The 21,740-nt window shown below is 29.7% G+C and overlaps 2 protein-coding genes across 7 annotated transcripts in view; one reads left to right on the top strand and one right to left on the bottom strand.

Annotated features, from left to right (window-relative positions):
- LOC144851630 (glycoprotein hormone beta-5-like) overlaps window positions 1-21,740 on the bottom strand; it is a 234,143-nt gene that overhangs the window by 101,757 nt on the left and 110,646 nt on the right. The window lies entirely within an intron of this gene.
- Window positions 1-21,740, top strand: part of LOC144851617 (EH domain-binding protein 1-like) — a 54,078-nt gene that overhangs the window by 22,270 nt on the left and 10,068 nt on the right. For 2 of the 6 annotated variants that reach the window (XM_078709167.1, XM_078709172.1), the window contains exons 10-19: window positions 2,947-3,000; window positions 5,849-5,990; window positions 6,405-6,555; window positions 7,026-7,201; window positions 8,022-8,070; window positions 8,235-8,918; window positions 13,014-13,148; window positions 14,322-14,448; window positions 17,932-17,958; window positions 21,274-21,381. In XM_078709167.1, coding sequence (XP_078565293.1) covers window positions 2,947-3,000; window positions 5,849-5,990; window positions 6,405-6,555; window positions 7,026-7,201; window positions 8,022-8,070; window positions 8,235-8,918; window positions 13,014-13,148; window positions 14,322-14,448; window positions 17,932-17,958; window positions 21,274-21,381 — 1,653 coding nt within the window. The remainder of the gene's footprint in view (window positions 1-2,946; window positions 3,001-5,848; window positions 5,991-6,404; window positions 6,556-7,025; window positions 7,202-8,021; window positions 8,071-8,234; window positions 8,919-13,013; window positions 13,149-14,321; window positions 14,449-17,931; window positions 17,959-21,273; window positions 21,382-21,740) is intronic. The other 4 variants (XM_078709170.1, XM_078709168.1, XM_078709169.1 and 1 more) reach the window with 4 other exon arrangements.

Here is a 21,740-nt window from a genome sequence, read left to right on the forward strand (position 1 = left end):
ATACATTTTTTACATGTCCATTTAGTATAAATAAACCCAGCATGTACAAATGTCTAGTAAAATACTTTAGACTTTTGTTGTACCAGGCTAGGACATGAAATGGGGGCTAGTAACCATATTGGGCTAGTAAGCTTTAGTGGGCTATTGAGGAAAACAAATTGAATTGAGATCATATAATTGGCAGTTAAGTAAATGGATAAAGAATATTATGCAGAAGTAATGGATAATGAATATAATGCAGAAGTAGGCATAAGTGGTACTCCCTAGTTTAATGTAATGATTTAACCTTAAAGACCCCAGCATGTACAAATGTCTAGTAAAATACTTTAGACTTTTGTTGTACCAGGCTAGGACATGAAATGGGGGCTAGTAACCATATTGGGCTAGTAAGCTTTAGTGGGCTATTGAGGAAAACAAATTGAATTGAGATCATATAATTGGCAGTTAAGTAAATGGATAAAGAATATTATGCAGAAGTAATGGATAATGAATATAATGCAGAAGTAGGCATAAGTGGTACTCCCTAGTTTAATGTAATGATTTAACCTTAAAGACCCTAGCTTTGAAATTTAAAGGATTATTAACAATCTATTCCTTCCTCCCAATTGTGGTGGGTTTTGTTAGAATAATCCCAATCAATAATCTTCATAATTACTTAGTTGAGTTTATTTCCAGATTTTCTATTATACAATGTTATTCCTCGTACTTAGCTTGCTGACTGAAAGACAAAAATATTTGGTAAAAAGATCAGACCTGGATTAATAGACCAGTGCGAACCCCTCGGTAAACAGTTAATGTAAAATCTCTTTTATTATAACATAACATTAAACAAACACAGAAACCTGAAATAATATAAAGCCCATTGTGGGCAGATGTGATCGTTGTGAAAGTTTAATGGAAAAAGGGTGTGAAGTGGTATTGTTTGGGTTATTTTTATTTGCTAGTAGCAGTTTAGAGATTTGAATAAGTTGGTAAACACTGGTAGACAACGGTGAAAAAGTACATTTCCTGTGTATGACATGTTTTAGGTTGTACGAAACACCTTGACCTTATTCTACAGCATAGACTATGATTTTATTATTTAGATTAATGAAGCGCGATTAATTAACTATTTGGTTGCAGTATAAAGCTAACAATGATTACAGTTTTTAGCAGTGTTGGGTAGCGGTGGACACGTGTGTTTGTGAATGGGGTATGGAACAGATGATGTAGAAATGCCTCGAAGCGCAAACTTATTGTGGCAGTGTGCGCACAAAAGAGTTAAGCGTGCACTAACTCGGTTAATTAGTCTAGGTCAATGCGTCAATTTCACAAACCAGCGCTACGAATCGCTTGACTGGTCGGCAGCTAAATGCGATTAGTTTGTTTGATATGTGAGATGACATTTAAGATTGTTGCCACGGGTTCAATGCCTGGTTAAGAATAGACACCACAATTTTCAATTGATTTCGCTTTCTTACTTGATTTCAATAATTAACCAAAGAAATAATTAAAAATTACAATTGAGTGTTTGTATAAGGAATATGTTAACAATTGAGTATTTCCTTTACAATTTTGTAAAATTCTATAGATTGTACAGGTAGTTAAATGATAATACATCACATTTCTTTAGAAACTTTTTTGTTGAGAGTTTTAAAATATAATCGTTATAACTTACATTCCTTTAAAAAGAAATTTAAAGTCTTTTTGTGCCATGATTTAAAATGAACTTTTTCTTTTTCTATTTTTCAATTAAACAGTACTGTATTAAACAACTAAAAACATAAACTTAGCACTTGTTCATATCCAAAAGTTGTGTTTTGAGTGGCTTACTACAACAGTACACCATACAAACAAAAAATGTATTTCCACTTTTCACTAGAATGCTAGTTTCATGTCGTATGAAAACTTTTTCTATCAAATTGTTTTTGTAAAAACTTGTGGCATTTATACATATTTCAAACTATTATTAAAATGCCTTTAAAGTCGCCGATTGTGCAACAGATTACAGTACTTACTCAATACTTAGATTTACTGATTAATAATTCGTGTTACTTGTTTTTGTTTACCCTTTCATCGGTGTTTCATCTGTTTTTTTTTAACTTGTGCCATTTATACATATTTCAATCTTTTATTAAAATGCAAACAATTCGGTATTCCACCATTACAACAACTCATCTATCCCAGATATAAACTTATTTGATAAATATGCCTTTAAAGTCGCCGATTATGCAACAGATTACAGTACTTACTCTATGCTTAGATTTACTCATTAATAATTCATGTTAGTTGTTTTTGTTTACCCTTTCATCTGTGTTTCATCCCAGTGTGAGGGCAGTAAGTAAAGATTGGAAATGCACAATGAGAAAATCTGTATTGATTTTTCATTTAGCTCTATTCTGTAAGATTTTTCCTGATATTGAGTAATGGTGTTGTAGGCTGGTGGTTAAGACCGATCCCTGGATCCTGGGTTCGAATCCTGTCAGATGTCAGGATTTTTTCTCACGACAAAAACAACTTCACTGGCAAAGACTTATAGGGCATCTTGTGTATATTTTTGTCTGTGAACAGGATTGCCACCTTTGAGAAGAATAGTAAATGAATTATCCTATGCAATTTGCCTAAATACATACACCACATTCTGAATACTTTTCTAGCTAGGCCTTGTTAGAGGGAGCCTAGCCTCATTCTCAACCCAATGTGAGGTGTATGAGATATGTAAACAAACACTAAATAAACCGTACCGTCCAGAAAACTGGTCAAAGTAGTCAGTGTTGGGAGAGTTGACTGTATATAAAACAAAAATAAAACATTATTTATTATACTTTAAAGGTAAAAATGTTTTATCTCTGTGCATTATTATAAAATAATAAATTGTTTTTCTTAATCTTTTCATACTATACTGTTTTCCTCCTAATAATTCTTATTCAATTCTCTTTTCTTCTTTTAATCTGCCTCAATTTTCAGGACGTAGACGAAGACATTTTTTACCCTTTGCTAAATACAAAGGTTCCAAGAAAGGTTTGCTTATCTGCATATATTATGAACTCATTTAGTAAATAAAATGCCTAGTGTCCACAATATATGATACAATGTGTTTTTTTTTTTTAATGTTTGAACAAATAAATCATAGAAACGCAATAAATTCAGAACAGTATTAAATTGTAGTTGAGCTGTAAGTAGTGGAGCTGTAGCTTGCATAATAAAGTTGCTTGCTTAGTGGCATTGGTAGTGGAGCTGTAGCTTGGTGGCTAACATGCATGCCTTCCAATCCCAAGTTCTACGGTCTGAAATAGTGCCAGGGTTCAATCCTGACCTAGTGCCAGGGTTGTAACTACTTCACTGCCTAAGCCTCAAATGAGACTTTACACATGATTTAGTTTATCCATCCTGTAATTAGCCAGTTACATGCATTTGGAATATTTAAAAAATCAAATAATTATTTATCCTATTTCACTATACTTTATGATCTTTGCGATTATTCTTTAATTTCTTTGCAATACATGATTTAAAATACTAATAAAAATTATAAAGTTCATGAAATTATTTTAATAATAATAAAATTCTGATGATGAGAATAGTTTCTCGAAACATGTCACATTTTAAGGCAGTTTGCCTTTTTATTAAATGCCTCGCTATAGTCATTTTAACTAATAGAATTTTGATTTTTATATCTTTTGAACCTACACATGTATGCTAATTAATATTAATTATTCTTTTAAATTATTGCAGGTCTATAATAATTTAAAATTGAAATCATTGTATCAAAATGTAGTTTTGGACACTAAGCAGTATTTGTTTTAAGTTCGTTTTTCCAAGTTATTTTTCATTTTTATTTAATTAGTGCATTGTTTATTCATATACTATTGTCCATGTGTGCTGTGAGGCTATATAAAAGCAGTTTTTATGTTATATATAATTTGATTCAAAATTTTTTTTTTAAATGCGATCATTTTGTAATTTTGTTATATTAAACACATTTTTTAAATCATTCCACATACTTTTTCCTATATTATTAGTAAATAAAAAAAGAAATAATACGGTTGTATTTATATATGTATTTTAAAATATTGTTTTTATTTTTCTTGTTATTAATTTTGTTTATAGCACTTATTTGTTTTGACTACCTTTAGTAATTAAGTTAATTTTAAGTTATAACGTTTTTATAAAAAGGAGCACAAATATTTATTTTGGTTTTTTTAAAAATTACATTAGAGAGCAAAATATTTTAAAGCATAGTGGTAATTCAGCTTAGTGGTTATCATGATTGCCTACCACTTCAAGGGTGTAAGTACAAGTCCTGAATCTGTCACATGATGTTAATACTTGGTCTACTACAATGTCCAGACTATTAATTGCAAGATTTACAATTATCAGCAAAACCTTTTCTTCATTTAAACATTTTTCTTTTTAAAACGGAATGACATCAGATGAAAGAAACCACTTTCCCACGAAAGGGGTATAGAATTCAGAAGAAAGGACACCTCGCATTTTGATAGTTTGACGTCTTTTAAATTGGCCCGCAAGCTCATGTTGCACTTAACAAGCGTCAGCATTTTGTGTTTACCAAACAATTCCTTTTCAATCAGTTAGTGAATGCCGTTCTTTACCCTGAATACCATGATTATGTAATATACTTCTACACACCATGTAACATTATTTAAAATATTCACCAAACAATTACCGAGTCCCTCTTATTAACCCTCAAGTATATAACCCATTGGACAGGTACATGCTTCTTGGACAATAGCCATTGAAATCTATTGTCTATCAGTCATTGAAAATCTATTGTCCATTGGTCTTGGAAGTCTATTGTCCATTTCTACATACCTATCTTCTATCAACTTATACAATGGTCAATTTTTTACCTCTTGTTTCGGAAAATTTCCTAAGGGCTTATGAATACGGTCAGGAGATAATAAGTACACTCAACATGCACGCGATTGTAAATTGTTAAAGTTTTTAGTTTTGTCTGTAACCTGTATCTGTAGGAATTTTTTTCTGTCTCCAGTTGCATGCTTCCACAGTACATTTCTATGAATATTGTTTTTTTATGATGTTTATTATTAAAAGATTAAATCTTATTATACATTTTCTGTAAAATTATTAATAATTTTCCTTTTTATAATATAAATCTTCAATAATTATTTTGAGTCTTTCAAAGTATAAAATGACTTTATAAGAAATTAAATGTTATGTTTCCTTTTAAACAAAAAATTGTAATGTAAATATTTGTTGGGGTTTTTTTTCCAACGATACCATCTTCGTTTAGTTTAAATGTCTACTTTTTACAAATCCAAATATTTTGTTGCTAAATTAAACAAAAATCAAGTTTCAAATCTAGTACATTGATTGTTTTTTTTTATTTTTGGGAATAATCAACTTTTTTTATATTTCTAACATTCATAACTAAAGTTTATTAAAATATTTATTTTAGTTATTTGTACTAATTTATATTTATGACTATTATCTAAAAATTATTTAAAATGTTGTATACATTTGTTTACTTAAGATTTTACAGTAATTGCAATGTTTTCATATTAGATACTATCTTTACACATTTAAAAAATGTTAAAAATTACATTTTAATTTCATTTGCTTTTTATAATAATTCAAATATTACTTTTCAATAATTTATCATTTATTTTTATATAATAGTTTTATTGTTTCTGAACAACTTTTGCTTCTTCTTCTTCTTTTTTCTTTTTTTCTGTTTAGGGTTTGGTAAAGACAAGTTCTTTAACTTCTATTTCCGATCCCTGAAACAGCTCCTATTAATTGTTACCATTTAACTTATTATGCTTGTTTTTTCTTGGACTGTTTCAAATAAATGTGAATGAAATAAAAATAAAATTCTTATTTTCTTTAGATGGATATTTTGATGATGATTTCAGTGTAGAGTTTGATGATCCTATAGAAAACTTAGAAAATGAAACATTTCGGGAAGAAAAAGAAGAAAAAGTGGTTGAGGAAAGTAATGGAGACAGTACAACTCCAGAAGATCAGGATATGTAAGAAATCCGGCAGGAAAGAAATTTTTCGGCAAAACAACTATCCCAAAAATGGATGCCCTTGTGCTGATTCAAACCTGTATACCTCCCAAAAGTTTCCAGAATACATTTTGAATATTAAAAAACGAATTAGGACCAGAACTTTTCAAAGTTTTCTGTTTTTGGGAATGGTGACTTTCTTAGAAATCAGAAATTTCACTTGCAATTTTATCAAAATTATTATACATCAGTTACTGCAGTAATTACTCTTTACCTGTTTGTTCTGGATAATCATACTCTGTTGCAGTGACTTCCTTATAAACTTCTATATTAAAACAAAATAAAATCATTGCAACGAATACAATGTAGTTACTGCAGTAACTGCATGAAAATAATTTTGACATGATTCTTAAATGTTTCATTTTCTCTTGTCAGCACGCCAACAGAATCAAGACCTAGGTACAGGAAAAGGAAGGAGTCTCCTCCTGATGTCAAGCCGCCGCTGCAGCTTGATCTTACCAGACAACCAGTCTCAAGTGCTGCTCAGAAAGAGAACACTCTTCAACAAATAACTACAATATCAGAGGTTTGTTTTAAGAGGCTTTTTTATTCTGTTGTTTTTCGATTATGTTTTTTCAACCATCCTAATATGGATTATATATATTGGATGGATCAATTTGATATATAATATAATGTTTATCATAATATATATATATACAATAAATGAATAAATGGTCAACAGTAGTAGAAAATCAAGGAAGCCCGGTAAGTTTGGTTACCGCTTAGACGCAACGCAAAGATGAATAATAAGTACAGGTCCGAACTATTGCTTGTGATTGGTCAACTCACTACTGTTTTGCCTAGGTCGTTGCGTTGGGTCCAAATCCAAGTATGAACCAAGCTTTAAAATATTGTTAAAGATAAGAAGAAACAGTTCAATTTGCTGGCGCTGGACCGGAACCGTGCCGGAACAGGTGTGAAAGACCCTTTACTCCTCGTTTTTCTTCATTAGTGAATATAAATATGATTAAAGCTATATTATTAAACATCCCACAGCCTCCTCCTCGTAAGGTCCTGAAAGGTAAGAAGTCTGCCCCCAGCCAGGAGCTGCTGGAGTGGTGCCGGAATGCAACTAATGATTACAAAGGAGTCAAGATCACCAATCTGACAACCTCTTGGAGGAATGGCATGGCATTCTGTGCAATACTTCATCATTTTCACCCTGAACTAATGTAAGTTGTAGCACTGGATGTAGGTGCTTAACTTCCAAACCGAAAGTCCTAAGTTCAATCATTGTTCTGTGCTCTAATAAAGCACCAGGATTTTGCTCCTTAGTCAATGATAATCTCGATGCTTAAAGATGTATTGTCCCCCTGAAAAAATAATTCTTAAAACATTTTTTGTTGAATATTCCATTTTAATGTAACATAATAGTTATCCACTTTGACCAAAAATTGGATCGAAAAAAATGGTATTTACCTGAAAAAATGTAATTTAAAGCAAAAAATGGTCAAATTGGCTGCCAGCCAATGGATTTTTGGTTGAATTTAACCATTTATTTTGTCATTTTATAAGTGAAAACATGATTTTTTTCGTTTCTCTTTCTATGGTAGTGATTAACTTTATTAAAACTACAAAATAACATATTCAAAGTCTGATTTAATTAATCTTCATTTTTCATGTTTTTGGGGGACAATACATCTTTAACTTACAAACCGAAAGTTCTGTATTTAATCGTCTGTATTATGCTCTGATAAAATACCTAGATGGTTTGCTCCTCCTTATTCAGTGATCTTGTACTTCAATAGTAATAGTCTCTTCTAACCAAAAGTCTTCCTCTAGGAAGGGATTCTCTAGACCAATAAAAGATTTTATGAGCTTGGGTCTGTGACCTATTTAGTTTACTTCTAAAAATATCAGTTGTTACAGTAGTAGTAGTTTGCTGTGGAAGGTTGTTCCAATGGATTCAGTGCGATCTGTCAATTTAAATTGTGTTGTCAAATACAATAACTGCAATATGCTTTAACTTTATTTACTATAATGTTCTTTCAGTGATTTCAATTCTCTATCACCACATGACATAAAAGGAAACTGCAAAAAGGTAACAATTGAGACGTTTACTAATTATAATATACTACTAATAAAAGATGAATGGAGGATAGAAACAGAAACATTATGTAAGCCTAAAAAAGATATATTTAAATTTCTATAACATTTATTCATGTGAAAACAGAACCAAAATATGTTTTTTTTCACCAATTGTAGGCATTTGATTCAGCAGCCTCAATAGGAATTCCAAAGTTAATGGAACCGCAAGACATGGTGTTGCGTTCTGTCCCGGACAAACTGGCAGTCACAACATATTTGTTTCAAATACGCGCTCATTTTACAGGACAGGAAATGCAAGTGCGGAGTATAGGAGACACTTCAAAAAAGAGCACGTACGTTGTTGGGAAATTTAGCACAGATAGTGAAGGAAAAGTTTCTGAAAACATGTTTGAGCAAGAAGCCCGGACTCTGCAAGATGTACCAAAACCAGAGAAACCAGTTACTCCTGGAACCCCAGAATCTAACGGTATTACCCCGGATGATAATAACTCTAAAGTATCAACTAATAGTGTCTCTAAAATATCAAGTAATAGTGTCACACCGGACTCGGAAAACGAAGCTCTTGATAAAACTAATATAGGAAACAACGGTAGCGCGGTTGGAAGGAAAATATTGCGTTCAAGTCATAGTCGTAAAATAATTAAGCAAGGGTCGAGGGAAAAACTAAAAATAGATCCTGCTTTAGTGACAACTTTGGAGAATGGAGAAAAGGAAGATAAAATAGACATTAAAAAAAATGATGAGAATAAAGAAAAGGAAAGTGTTAATGTTGAAGAAATAGAGGAGAAACCAACAATTGAGGAGAAAGAGAAAGAAACCGTGGAAGAAGACATGTCAGAGGTCAGTCATGTTTTGTTTTATTTTTCATCAAGTTGTTTTTTTTTTTATTCTCTTTGTATAATTGATATGGTATGGTTAAAGTAAAGTGAACAAATTTAGTTAATTTCATTCAAGATATAGTTTTTTTAATGTATTCTTTATTATGTACTCTTTAGTCTTACCCGAAATACTGTAGGTTAATTATAATGATTTATATAATGTATGGTACCATCATTTACTGTATTTTCTGGTCTTGGGGCCTTTTTTATCTCATATTTATTATTATTTTTAAATTTTCTATGGATTGTCCATAAATTTAAAAAAATATATACTATACCTATATACAATACATGACATACATTAATTACCAAAATATTATGATCTATCAAATTGAGTGTTAAATTAAACAATCATTTAGCTGGACTTGAACCTACAACCTGATCCTTACAGAATGAGGATCTTAACCACTAGACCACAAAAGATCTTTAGAGTATATAGTGATTACAATTACAATCAGTTTACATGTTATCATACAGTATTAAAATAGTGTGGTATTACTTAACCAAATAACATTTATTGATATTGCTATCTAAATACTAGCAGAGTACAAATCCCTCTTTTTCTTGAACACTTAGTCTTATTAAATTTTGATTTTATAATTAGATTTACAATTATATAATATTATTAAATGTTAAATACGTTTGTTGTAGAGATTTGTATCTATAAAATACATTATCGGCTTTGTTTAGCTACGATTACGCTCGTATAGATCTTTTGATTACAAAAAAGTGGTCTTTAGACTTGGTTATAACTCGCAATCAAATTAACCAAATGTTTATTACAATCTAAGCAAAATTAGGACATATCCCTGAGGCTGTTAGGGAAAAAAAGCTTTTAAATCGAATTAATTTTTTTTTATTGTGACATGTTTTGTCATTTTCATAATTAAACTGTTTTTGTTTTTCGTCACGTCGTCTAGTAAATTAAAATCGATTGTTATGATCCATATAGACAATAAGAATGTGGAATTTTAATTTAAAAATGCTAACTTTGATTAAATTTCTAAATTTAATAGGTCTTCCTAATTATTAATTACGTAGATTAATGCTATTTATAGATTTCATCTTTATGAATTAGCAAATGATTTTTTTCAATCAAATCATTATGTTTTGAAAAACAAAATTTGATTCATTTATTAATTAATTATGGGAAAAATATAAATTAGGTTATGATAACAACAAATTAAATTAATAAGGGAAGAAAATACCACACGAAAAAGATAATTTTAGATGTTTTAATTATAAAACAAACTAATTAATTACTTTTATTGATTGATAGATAAATTTTAATCAAGTTAAAATACTAATGAAGTGTCGCTATAGTAATGTGATAGAAAAAAAACTTTTTTTCCATTTTTTTTACGAAAACAACAAATCTTAATTGGCATATTTGTTAAATGAACAATAATTTGTAAAATAAGAAATAAAACTAAATTATAACAAATTGAGATGTAATCATCATAAAATGGCATTTAGACCCTACAAGCGTCTCTTATACCGACAATAAATCATAGTTGAATTGACTTTAAACGACAACGTTATTGCAAATTAAAATGTTTTGATCCAAACAAACATTGATCATAGCTATACATGTATCAGACTTAACTACATGTTGACTCTTGTACGGTTTACGCGTCACTCGTGGGTACAAGTACGTGCTTATGCATTTCACCGACTAAATCCCGTGCATTTTTCGGCTATCATTCTTCTAGTCGTTAAGCCTCTTTGCAAGATTTTAATCTCCTCAAATTGCGATTTGCCAAGAATAATTTAGGTGTGAGAAAGTGAAGGAGAGACAGAAAGCCGTTGAGAGTGAATTCGTCGTCGATATACTACCAAAACAAATTTACCCTCCATCAGATTGATTAATTTTCTGATTTAATTTCTTCCCATCAGTACATGGCAGATTAATGTAATACTGTAACTCTATACTATTCATTAGGTATTATTTCTGGAGGCAATACACGTTCCGTGCATTTATGTACATTTTAGCTTTCGTAAAATCATAATTTGATTGTGATTTGATATAGGTTCTCATCCCTTCATTACTGTCTAAGAAATGTTATGTACAGTACTATTCACTGTCTACACTATAAAACTAGTTTGACAAAAAAAAAGTGTGATGTGCCTAAATATGATAGTGATATGCTTGAATATGGTAATGATATGACATCATCACATTTTTTTGTCATATAAAGTTTAATAGTGTGACAGAGCTATACAAACGTTTAGGGGAATGATTATAATGATAATAAAGGACAGATTTGGGTATTCTGTAGGTGAAATTTAATTTGAATATTGTATTTTATGCCCTTCCTACATCTACCACAATAATTATGATATGATGCCAAATATGAGTAGAAAAATTGTTAAAGATATTTGTCTTATGAATAATTATTTTATCATTTATTTTTAATATCATTAATGTCTGTTTCACATTCTCCTCATCATGAAATAGCACATAAAACGAATAAACTAAAGATGATGGTGATGATTAGGTAGATATAAAGTCCTATTCTTAGCTTCAATCAAATCAACCAAAATCGTTATTAAATATCATACCTCATTGCAATTAGAGACCAATTTATGGTGATAACGTAGCCTGCGCCCCTGGGCAAGCTTTTAAACCAGATTACGTTTTTTTTAATAGTGCAGTCTTGGTAATTGGTTTGTTTCTAAATTCAAATTGATAATGTCATAGACAAGAATAATTTATAAATAAGTAAAGCAATATACATATTGTGTTGTGTTCATTTTAACATCCAAGAACTTGCTGAGTACAAGAGATAAAGACTTTATACTTTTTTACTAGTATTTTTCAACCAGGTACGATACTTATTTACAGCAGAGTTGTTCTTATCAGAAATTGAATCTGCGTCTTTCTGTAAGTTAAGTTTCATAAACCACTCGGCTACCAAACTCATATTCTCATTTTATAACAAACACCACCAAAAATACTACTGAACAGTTCTTTTTATCAATGCTATCAAAATATGTATACTGTACTCAACAGCCAACCACCTTAAATTTTTTCCCCTATTTGTCTCATTTTCTCTTGCCACTTCTTGTAGCTTTTTCTAGATTTGTTAGTACTTATAAATAACTCTTAATTATGCCAAAACCACCTTAATATAAATTTGATTGCCACTAATTCCGAATAGTTTATCATAACCAGATTACTTGCACACGTCAGCTGAAATCCGTCCCTATCCATTTCAATATCCCTCTTTTTATAGTTTTCTTAAATGTGTTAAGCTGATTTCCTTTGGTGCATATTTAAAATCTTATAAATGTTTAATTCTACTTAAAGTATTAACGTCAATACAAAATACCAAATTTGAATTGTTGAATGAATTGTCGCAGATTATCCTTTACATAGGGGTATTTTGCTTTCTGTTGTGTTAATTCCTTGTATTATGATTTCTTAATATTCTATGTAAATGAAGCGAAGGGAAAGATCTTAGCTAAAATCCTCTTTACTACCAAATTCAACTTCCTTGTATCCTCTTCCTAAGAAGATTTTCTTTCTAAGCGCATTCCGTTAGCTGCTTATAAAATAAATCAGAAGTCAAATCCTTCTCAGTTTGTGTTTCACGTCAAAAATAGAAGTTCCTCATTTTCTTCTTTCTGTTTTACTTTAAAATGAAAACTCTTAACTGATTTTAGAGTTGCACATGCTGTGGAAATACCTTTGGATCTTTTCTTTAGTTTTGTATATGCTGACATTCGAAGATAAAAATTGTCATGTTGCACTTTAAAAATGCGTGTTTAAATCCAATTTGTTTTAATTTACTGAAGTTCTAAAACAAATTTAGAGTTCTTTGGAGTAATACTTTTCTTTAGTTTTGTATGATGCCAATTGAATTGTTACACAGATAAGTTATTGAAGCTCTGAACTGATTTTAGATTTCTCCAGATTGTGGAAATACCTTTGAAAATGGATCAATAATCTTTCTTTGCTCTTGTGGAGCCATTTAACGACAGCATTATATCAAGGAGTTTTTAAAAATCGTAGGTTTCCAATAGTCCAATAAAATATTTTTGTTTTTTTAACCAGCAAAATTTGTCAAGAAGAGAGCAACTGCAGTTAAGAGCTCGGAAATTACTAGAGCAAGCTCGCAAAGAGGCAAATGCAAAACTTGCTCGCAACAATGATGGATCATTGAAGTCGCCTGATGAAGATCCAGCTGACGTGAGTAACATAATTTAAATAGTTGTTTGATCGAGGACAAAGAAAGCCAAACTTTCTAAACTAAGGTCTCAAGAAAGATCAGCTAGTTTGACCAAGTCATGATTTGACTCCAGTGGCTATATTCACCAATCACTCTTGAGATATCTTCCTTAAAGCTTGGTTCCCACTAAGACTCAACAACAGACGCAAAAGTTATCATATTTTCATTTCAGATTTTGTTTCCAGTTTGAACCAAGCTTTAATAAGTTTTTTTTACATAAATCAATAAATATTTAAGGATTTTCCTTAAGTGATATTCACTGGGAGAATTTTTAAATATATTATTATTTCCCTGAGCCTAAGTGTGATTGGTGATTACGGCCACTGGACCTTAGGATAGCAAGCATTTTGAGCACCACTACTTAAATGCCACAGTTATTAGTATGTTAGCTGTTTGAATCACTTTAAAAGATGTTTATACAGTATTAAAATGCATACAATTATTTCTTAGTGCTGTTATCGCATTTAATTTTAAATTTATCGTAGCAAATTGCATTTACACTCAATTATCTTCAATTTACCTATATATTTTTTGACAAATTAATTTGTGTTGATGTAATTTCCATATTGATCGTGTCATCAAAAACATGACAGAGTATTTGGGGTTGTAAGTACAAGGTTTTTTGCGGAAATAAGAGTTTGGATAGATTTTGAATAAGTATTTAAGTGTTATTGAGTTTTTAGAGATTGATTTCACAATGCTGTTTGAGTATCATGGGTTATTTGTTATGTTACGAGTGTTAGTAGAGTGTTGTGAGGTTATTGTAAGTTTACAAATGATCGTGTATTGTTAGAATCATGATTGAGACATAAAGGCTTTAGCCGTCCTAGATTTTTTGCCTTTGTAAAAATACTATGATGATTTTTTTATGGAAATTTGATACAGTATAATAATTTAATTCATATTGTGCGTAATATTTTTAAACCTTACTTTACAATTACGGTTTTACTTTTACACTGAATCAACTTATGAATTTGTAGTAAATCGTAAATATTTACAATATAAAGTAAAGCCCCTCATTAATTTTAAATGGAAGTGTCCCCTTAACAGAGATGTTCTCTAAGAAGGGTGTTTTTTCCTGTTTACATGCTGTACAACTATGTAATTTTAATCACCTGTTTATTGAAATATAGGCCGAGTCTGTACGGAAAGCTAACCTCAAGCAACGTGCTAAACAACTTATTGCTGATACGCGGAAGAATCTTAATCGACCAGAACCAACAAATCTTGACGAAATCGCATCTAGTGGAAATTCTCTAGGTGAGTACACATTAAATAAAACACTATATCATATATTTTATTGGATTTTAAATGAAATTCCATAACTCATCAATTTTTGCAGTTAATCATCAATTTCTTTATTTAATCAATAATGTTATCTAAAACTTTTCAAATTTCAATATCCGATTGAAAACGGTAATTGAATTGGGCGTTTCAACAATGCTGAATAATCAACTGCAAAAAATACTTGTTATTTATCTCAACTGTAAATTACATTGTGGGTAATATTATGCAAATTTGACGCAGATCTACATAGAAAAATAACTGGTTATAATTAGTAACAAGTAAGACATAATGGTGGGAACTAAAATAATCATTATTAGAGAAAGCAGACTGATTTAGCATATAATCCGTTTGGTCTCCTTTGAAAGTAGACATAATGTCAAAGATAAATTGATAGCGCCATCCATTTTTTTTCCAACCAATTTGCTGTAACTTTAGAAGAATATGAATCCTTTCCGCTTTCTCTGTTTTTAATTATTATTGTTAGAGCTACCCTTGTAAAACAAAGTTGAATAAATAAATAATTGTTAGTATAATATTTTAAAATTGGTTATAAATTTAATAGCTATAATAATAATTTATTCGGAAAACGCTTTTTGAACAGCGGCACACATAATAAAAATCCTTAAAACAATTAAACATACATTATAAAAATATATGAGTATAAAATTAAAGGTAGACTAGATTAAAACAGATAATACTCAGATAAAAAGCTCTACTTTTTAATAACATTAAATGTTTTAACTTTACTTTTTATTTTATTCAAGTTGTATTAACATTGTTTAATTCTTCTATGTTTCTCTTAATCATTTCAAAAATCTAACCATGCATTTCTAATCTGTAAAACTGTTTATATATATTTTGAAATTGATATAATTATTTTATTCGTACTGATAAAATATTCTTTTGGAAAAATAATTTTACTCATTTTTTAAGTGGTTTGATGTGAAAAAAAAAATTCTGTTTTGATTTTTTTTTAATTTACTCAATAAATTAATGAAATTGCTTGCTAACTTCTTTATCACGATTACCAATAAGAAATCCAAATAAATTCATTTCATTAAAGTTATTAATTCAAGAAGTGGGGAAATGATTTACGTCTGTTTGCCAACGAAAAATACTCAGGGGACGTTAAGAGTAAAAAACGAGTGTTTTATGTTAAAGTAATTATGTGAAATGCTGGATTAAGATATTTTTGAGCGATGAGATAAGAACCGTAACCTCTGGGCCACACCTCAAGTCCAATAACAGAATGTCTCTGATTTCAAGCAATTTTCTAAATTACATTGTCAATATTAATGTCTCTATGATTTATTAGGTGAATGGCTATTAGGCAATCCAATTCAAATATGTTTAAGCGTGTTATCTAAATTAGATTTTGTAACAGTATGATTTCAAAATTCTTAGATATAGTCACTAAATGTTTAATATATTTAAAGATATATTGTCCTCCTAAACAAATTTTTTGTTGAATATGCCATTTTAATGTCACATTATAGTTATTCACTTTGACCAAAAACTGGATCTAAAAAAATAATTATTTACCTGAAAAAAATGTAATATAAAGCAAAATATACTTTAAATGTCTGTCAGTGTTAGGCAATGGTTTTTGGTTAAAATTAACCATTTCATTTGTCTTTTATAAATAAAATATAATTTTTTTGAAGGGAGGGAGTTTGGGGGATAATACATCCTTAAGAATTTATCATTGTATAAAAGATTTTTTTGTTTACTTTTTTAACGAAAAGTAAAAATTATAATCTGTGATAATACTTGGACTTGTTAAGCAATGCAATTGCCATACCAGTTGACCACTAGACTTTCATGACTACTTAATTTATATCACGATTTTTTATTATATGTTATGATATAATACTATAATTTAAATTCTATATCTTTGTTAAAATTTAAAAAATAAAAATAACCATATTTAGGAAGCCAGTGTAGCAAAACTAATTTTCTATACTTAATTGAACACTTAAATAAGTGTGTTTTTTTTTTATTTTTTACGGTTTGTTAGGCTCAACCTCTTCACCAACAATTGTGTTCCTCTACGTACCCTACAGCCAACTAGAAGCTATTCACTAGGCTAACAGTACCCCTATTTTTGTCAATTCATACACTCTTTTGAGTGTTTTAGTAGCAATAGGTACACCAAACCCAGCCAACCTCAGGCCACAATTGTTTTTCTGTTTAGAGGCTTCTGGCAATGTTTTGCTACTGACACGCTGTTCGATTCCGCCTCTGTCTAATTTCTATGGACGTGTATTTCTGTTTGGAAACCAAGCCAATGAACTTTTCGCATCGTTTGGCTAGAAAAAGACTTGTACTAAACTAATATATAATTGGTATCAAAGGTTGTAATTTAAGTGTTCCAATTCTGAAGTAAAAACGGAAAGACGACAGTTTACTTTTGGCAGCTTGGACTTAATTTGTTCATACAACAAGTCATTGATGTTGTTTATATAAAAGTAAACATAGAAGGTGCAAAGTGTCTGGTTCTAAAACTCTTTTAATATGATCCACATAAAACACCTTAATAACCACTTAAGCTGAAGAGTCAATACAAACATAAGAACTAAAGGGAAATCAGTTTTTGATGGGGAAACAGATTTAGCCTAGTTAAATAAATACAAACACTTTACAAACATTTTTTATGAGTGGTTTTCTGAAACCAATGTGTCTGTATTTGTGTTGTTACATAATAATCCATTGCAGATATAAAGATTATGAACATTATGTGTTTTCTTATATTTACTTTTTGTATTAACCGCTATACAGAGTTAAGATAGGGTTGATAGTATTTATTAGGAACTATAAAGTACAGTACATTTCTGTAATACTCCTAATATTGACATTTGAATTTTGTACAATAGTACAAAGAAAAAAATATAGTAAAGTGAAGTCAAATTTTAGACAGTAATATAAAGAAATATAAAGTTAACTAAACGTAAATTAAGAATGGAAAAACTATGTAAGAAGTCTTAAGCTCTGTCTACACTATCAAACTTTATGTGACAAAAAAATGTGCCCATATATGGACATGATGATGTCATATCACTACTATATTTGGGAATATCACTACCATATTTGGGTACATCACACGTTTTTGTCACATGAAGTTTGATAGTGTAGACAAGGCTTTAGAATATAATGGTAATTGAAAAACTGAGATAATTCCAAGCTGCTTACGTACTGTATAATAACGTAATAATTAATATAGTATATTTTTCATTTCTTGTTAGGATGCACACTAGAAACGTGTTGATGAAACCTGTCCTTAAATTTACATTTCACTCGGGATTTTTTTTTTTTTTTTAGATTGCTTCAGTTGAGAAAGTGATTTACTTGTCACTTGCTTGATTTGCAATTTTTACAAATTTTAAATCATTATTCTTCATTTACAAACTTTTCAAACTTTTCCACCTTCTTTATTTCTTCATTTCTATTGGATAACAGGTTCACGTTACAAGGTGTTTCAACTTGGTAAGATGGTGTTAAATAGAACATGCTTGTTTCATTTCATTTATGTAAACCTTTATATATTTCATGCACTAACAATTTCATGTTATAAAATCGTAAGTTCACTACATCTTTGAATATACTACTCTTCTAGAAAAAAAATGCCTGCGATGTAAAAATATATTTGAAAGAATGGTTTTTATTAGTTTTAATCATATTGTAGTCATGGTTTTTTTTGTGTGTGTTAAAATGTGATTATGGTTGTTGTATTGGTGTGCGTAATTGGATGTGATAGAATGCTTTTTTCAAACTGCCTAGAAAAGTTAAACATATACTGTATTGTTAGAGCCATTGAGGAAAGAACAAAGAACTTAAAGGATAAAATTGTAATTTTTTTAATGAGAAGTACAGTTGAACCCCTCCTTCGGGGCACCCCTATTCAGGGGATACTTTTTTGTGAAAAGAATGAGGTAAAATATATTTTTAACTCTACAACTATTCAGGGGACACTTCTATTAAGGGGACACATAATAGCGGTTCTGCTATATTAATTACACATTGTTTATTTGTGCGTGTTTTCCTTTTTCTTAAATTGTTGGAAATCTGATTAGGTTATTTAGTGATAATTTTGTAAGCACATGTGTAGTTATATGAGCATATGTTCTTTTTGTTAGCACAAGTGTAGTTATATGAGCATATGTTCTTTTTGTTAGCACAAGTGTAGTTATATGAGCATATGTTCTTTTTGTTAGCACAAGTGTAGTTATGTGAGCATAATGTGTAGTAAGTCATGTGTTGAATACACGTGTCGTAAGCGTGTTTTATGTGTAGGTATGTGTACGTCTTGTATGCCTCAAGATGCTGTACATTTACTACAATTATTCACGACGTGTGTTATATGTAAAGGTACTTACTTCACTGCACACTCAAAATGCAATACGCGTGTGTCAGTGAAAATATTTCACGCTTTGTAACTTTGACAAAATCATTGTAACAAACAAATATGCAACAATGATTTAAAACCCTAAAGAAATCTTGTTTGTCGAATATTTTATTTCTTAGGCTTTGTGTGTGTGAAGAAGGATATATATTAAATAGCTACGAAAGTACTTGTTTTAAGCAGAAAAAATGAGCAAAGTTATTTTGATATTTTCTAATTATAACAGTTTTTACTTTTTCTCAAATTGTATGTTTTTTAGTACTTAAACTTGATAAAAAAAAAATTTGTTGGAGTTCCACTTATGCATAAAACCAATTTTAAACAGTAATAATTTAGTAGCCGTTTGATAATAAATTTAAAAGTGTAAATTGATCTTGCACCTATTATGAACAATTAGATAAACTAAGAACAACCTTGAAAGAAAAAAGAAAAAACTTATTTGCACTTATTTGTGAATAAACTGTACTATTTGGTTGTGGTTTGATATAATTATATAGCTCTTTAGAATGTGTTTCCAATTGCCCAACCACAATACCAAATCTAGCTGCCTACCCCATTGACATTTATTTCATTGAAATTTGGTGGCCATGACCCAACATAATAATGGTATATATTTTGTATTCATCGTCCACACACAAGCGAATGAAAAGACCAATTGTACGGCCACTCTGACCGCTACGAAGTGCGGAATAAAAAAACAACGAAAGACCTTGGCACTGAGTTTTTGCCGGAATGTCTAAGGAAAAATTAATAAATAAAAGTTTTGAAATTGAATCCGGGTTGGTTTATAACCCTGACCACTAGCCAGCGGGCTAGGAAAAACTTAAGTTTGTGACGATATAATGCCTTTTAACACCCTTAAGTCTGTTGACAGTTGCTTAAGACTTCCCTTAAGACAAAGTTTCAAACAAGTTTAAGAAGAAAAGCACTATGAAAAACAAGCCTAGTGTACTTTTAAATTTAAAAAGTTCTCTAAATTTATCAAACCTGTTTAATTTATAAATTTACGGGTATAGAAGAAATTCTAAACCGCCTGGTAATACACTGAAAATGAATTAATTAATTTTGAAATGGTAAAGATCTGTGAGAATGAGAACCAAGATTGAAACTTAGAACCTTCTGCTTATATACACATACCAGTTTAATGTATTAATAAGTAGTTTAGGGATTACAAATTTACTAATAATAAATTTTGAAGAAAAAAAAAAGAGATAAGACTTCCTGTTAAATATTTTGTAAAACTAATTTAATTAATGTTTCTGAATATTAATAAGCATTATAAATATGTATAAACATTGTTATGTATATTAATAAACATTATTTAAAGCATAAATTAATATTGGAACATTTTATTCATTAATCCCAGATTAAGCTGTATGATTTAGGAATCAAATCTACATATTAATTTTTTTTTAAACTATATTTCACCGTTTTTTATTTGAAATTTATTATAAAAGTTTATTCAACTTTAAATAATGTTGTATTCAATTTATTATAAAACCACAGCTGTATGATTTGGGAAACGGATCTACATTATTAATTTATGAAAAACAATATTTTACCTCTTATTTTAAAAAGTTCATTCAACCTTATACATTAAATGTTATATTTAATGTAATAATGTATCACTAAGCTATAGTAGTTAACATGATTGCCTTCCAATCCAGATCTATAGGTCACAAGACATTGTGTACTTCTAGACCGCAAATGAGTCTTAGTTAATAAGTTTGATAAAGTTGTTGTAGTAAGTTACTTGCTGGTGTACTGTACAGTATGTGTATGTAAAAAAAACTAAATTCTGTTTTTTTTTAATCAAAAAGTGTACTAACAACTTAAAATATAAGTTTTAAAAATATGCCAAGAATGCTAGCATGCATGATGATGTAATTTATTTCTAAGTTTTTTTCTCAAGAATTAAACAATTCATGTGTGCCGTTGCTAATATTATTATCATTATTAAAATAATAAATTATAAATATATATTAAACATGAGAACAATATTTGATACTAACAGTGTACAGTAGCTTAAGCAGAGAGATAATAACCATTATAATTTTCTTTTTCCTTCCATATAACACTAATATTGGTCACATGTTTGCCGTAATTTAACGTAATTGTACTTGTGGAAAAAAAACTGCAAGTAATTCTCTGGTGGGACTCGAACCCACAACCACCAGATCACTAGCCTGGCACTCATACTTCTAGACCACCAAGCAGTACAATTAGGGCAAACATCTGACCAAATTACTGAGCTCCCTGTTTCAAAGCTACTTTGCAGTAGTTAAATAATTCACTAATATTGCAATGCATGTTTTGTTTTTCTAACAACAATTATTCTCTTGTTTATTTAATTTCTAAGCATGATGTTTTTTGCGATATTTGTTTATTACCGTGAACAGGTTTAAGGCACAACTCAGGTGGTTTATCGCAAAAAGTTGCATCAACAAAGAAAACGTCCTTACAGTCTTTTAGTGATCTTATTGTTGTTTCTCCTAAACCTAAATCAGGTAATACTTTTTTACTAACAAACAATTTTGATTTCCCATTTTTTGTTTATTATTTCTATTTTTTATTTTTTTATTATAGTAATATTATTTTTTTTATATGTCTAAACATTCCTCTTCTTCATATTTCCAATTTTCTGATTTTGAAGAATTTTTTTTGGGGGTTTTAAAATTTAACTGAATTTTTTTAATTGTGATGATGTTACGAAAATCCTTCACTGTTAAACACCAATTGGCCCCATAGAGTAGATAATGGTGAATTGCCCTTAATCTCAGAAGAAGCACTGTTAAGGTACATTATTGTTTCATGAATACAGGCCCTAGAGATTATTACACAGGCTTTCTTGTAAAATAAATAAAAA

Source organism: Antedon bifida, chromosome 9 (assembly GCF_963402885.1).
Source record: "Antedon bifida chromosome 9, ecAntBifi1.1, whole genome shotgun sequence".
In the NCBI taxonomy this organism is placed as follows: domain Eukaryota; kingdom Metazoa; phylum Echinodermata; class Crinoidea; order Comatulida; family Antedonidae; genus Antedon; species Antedon bifida.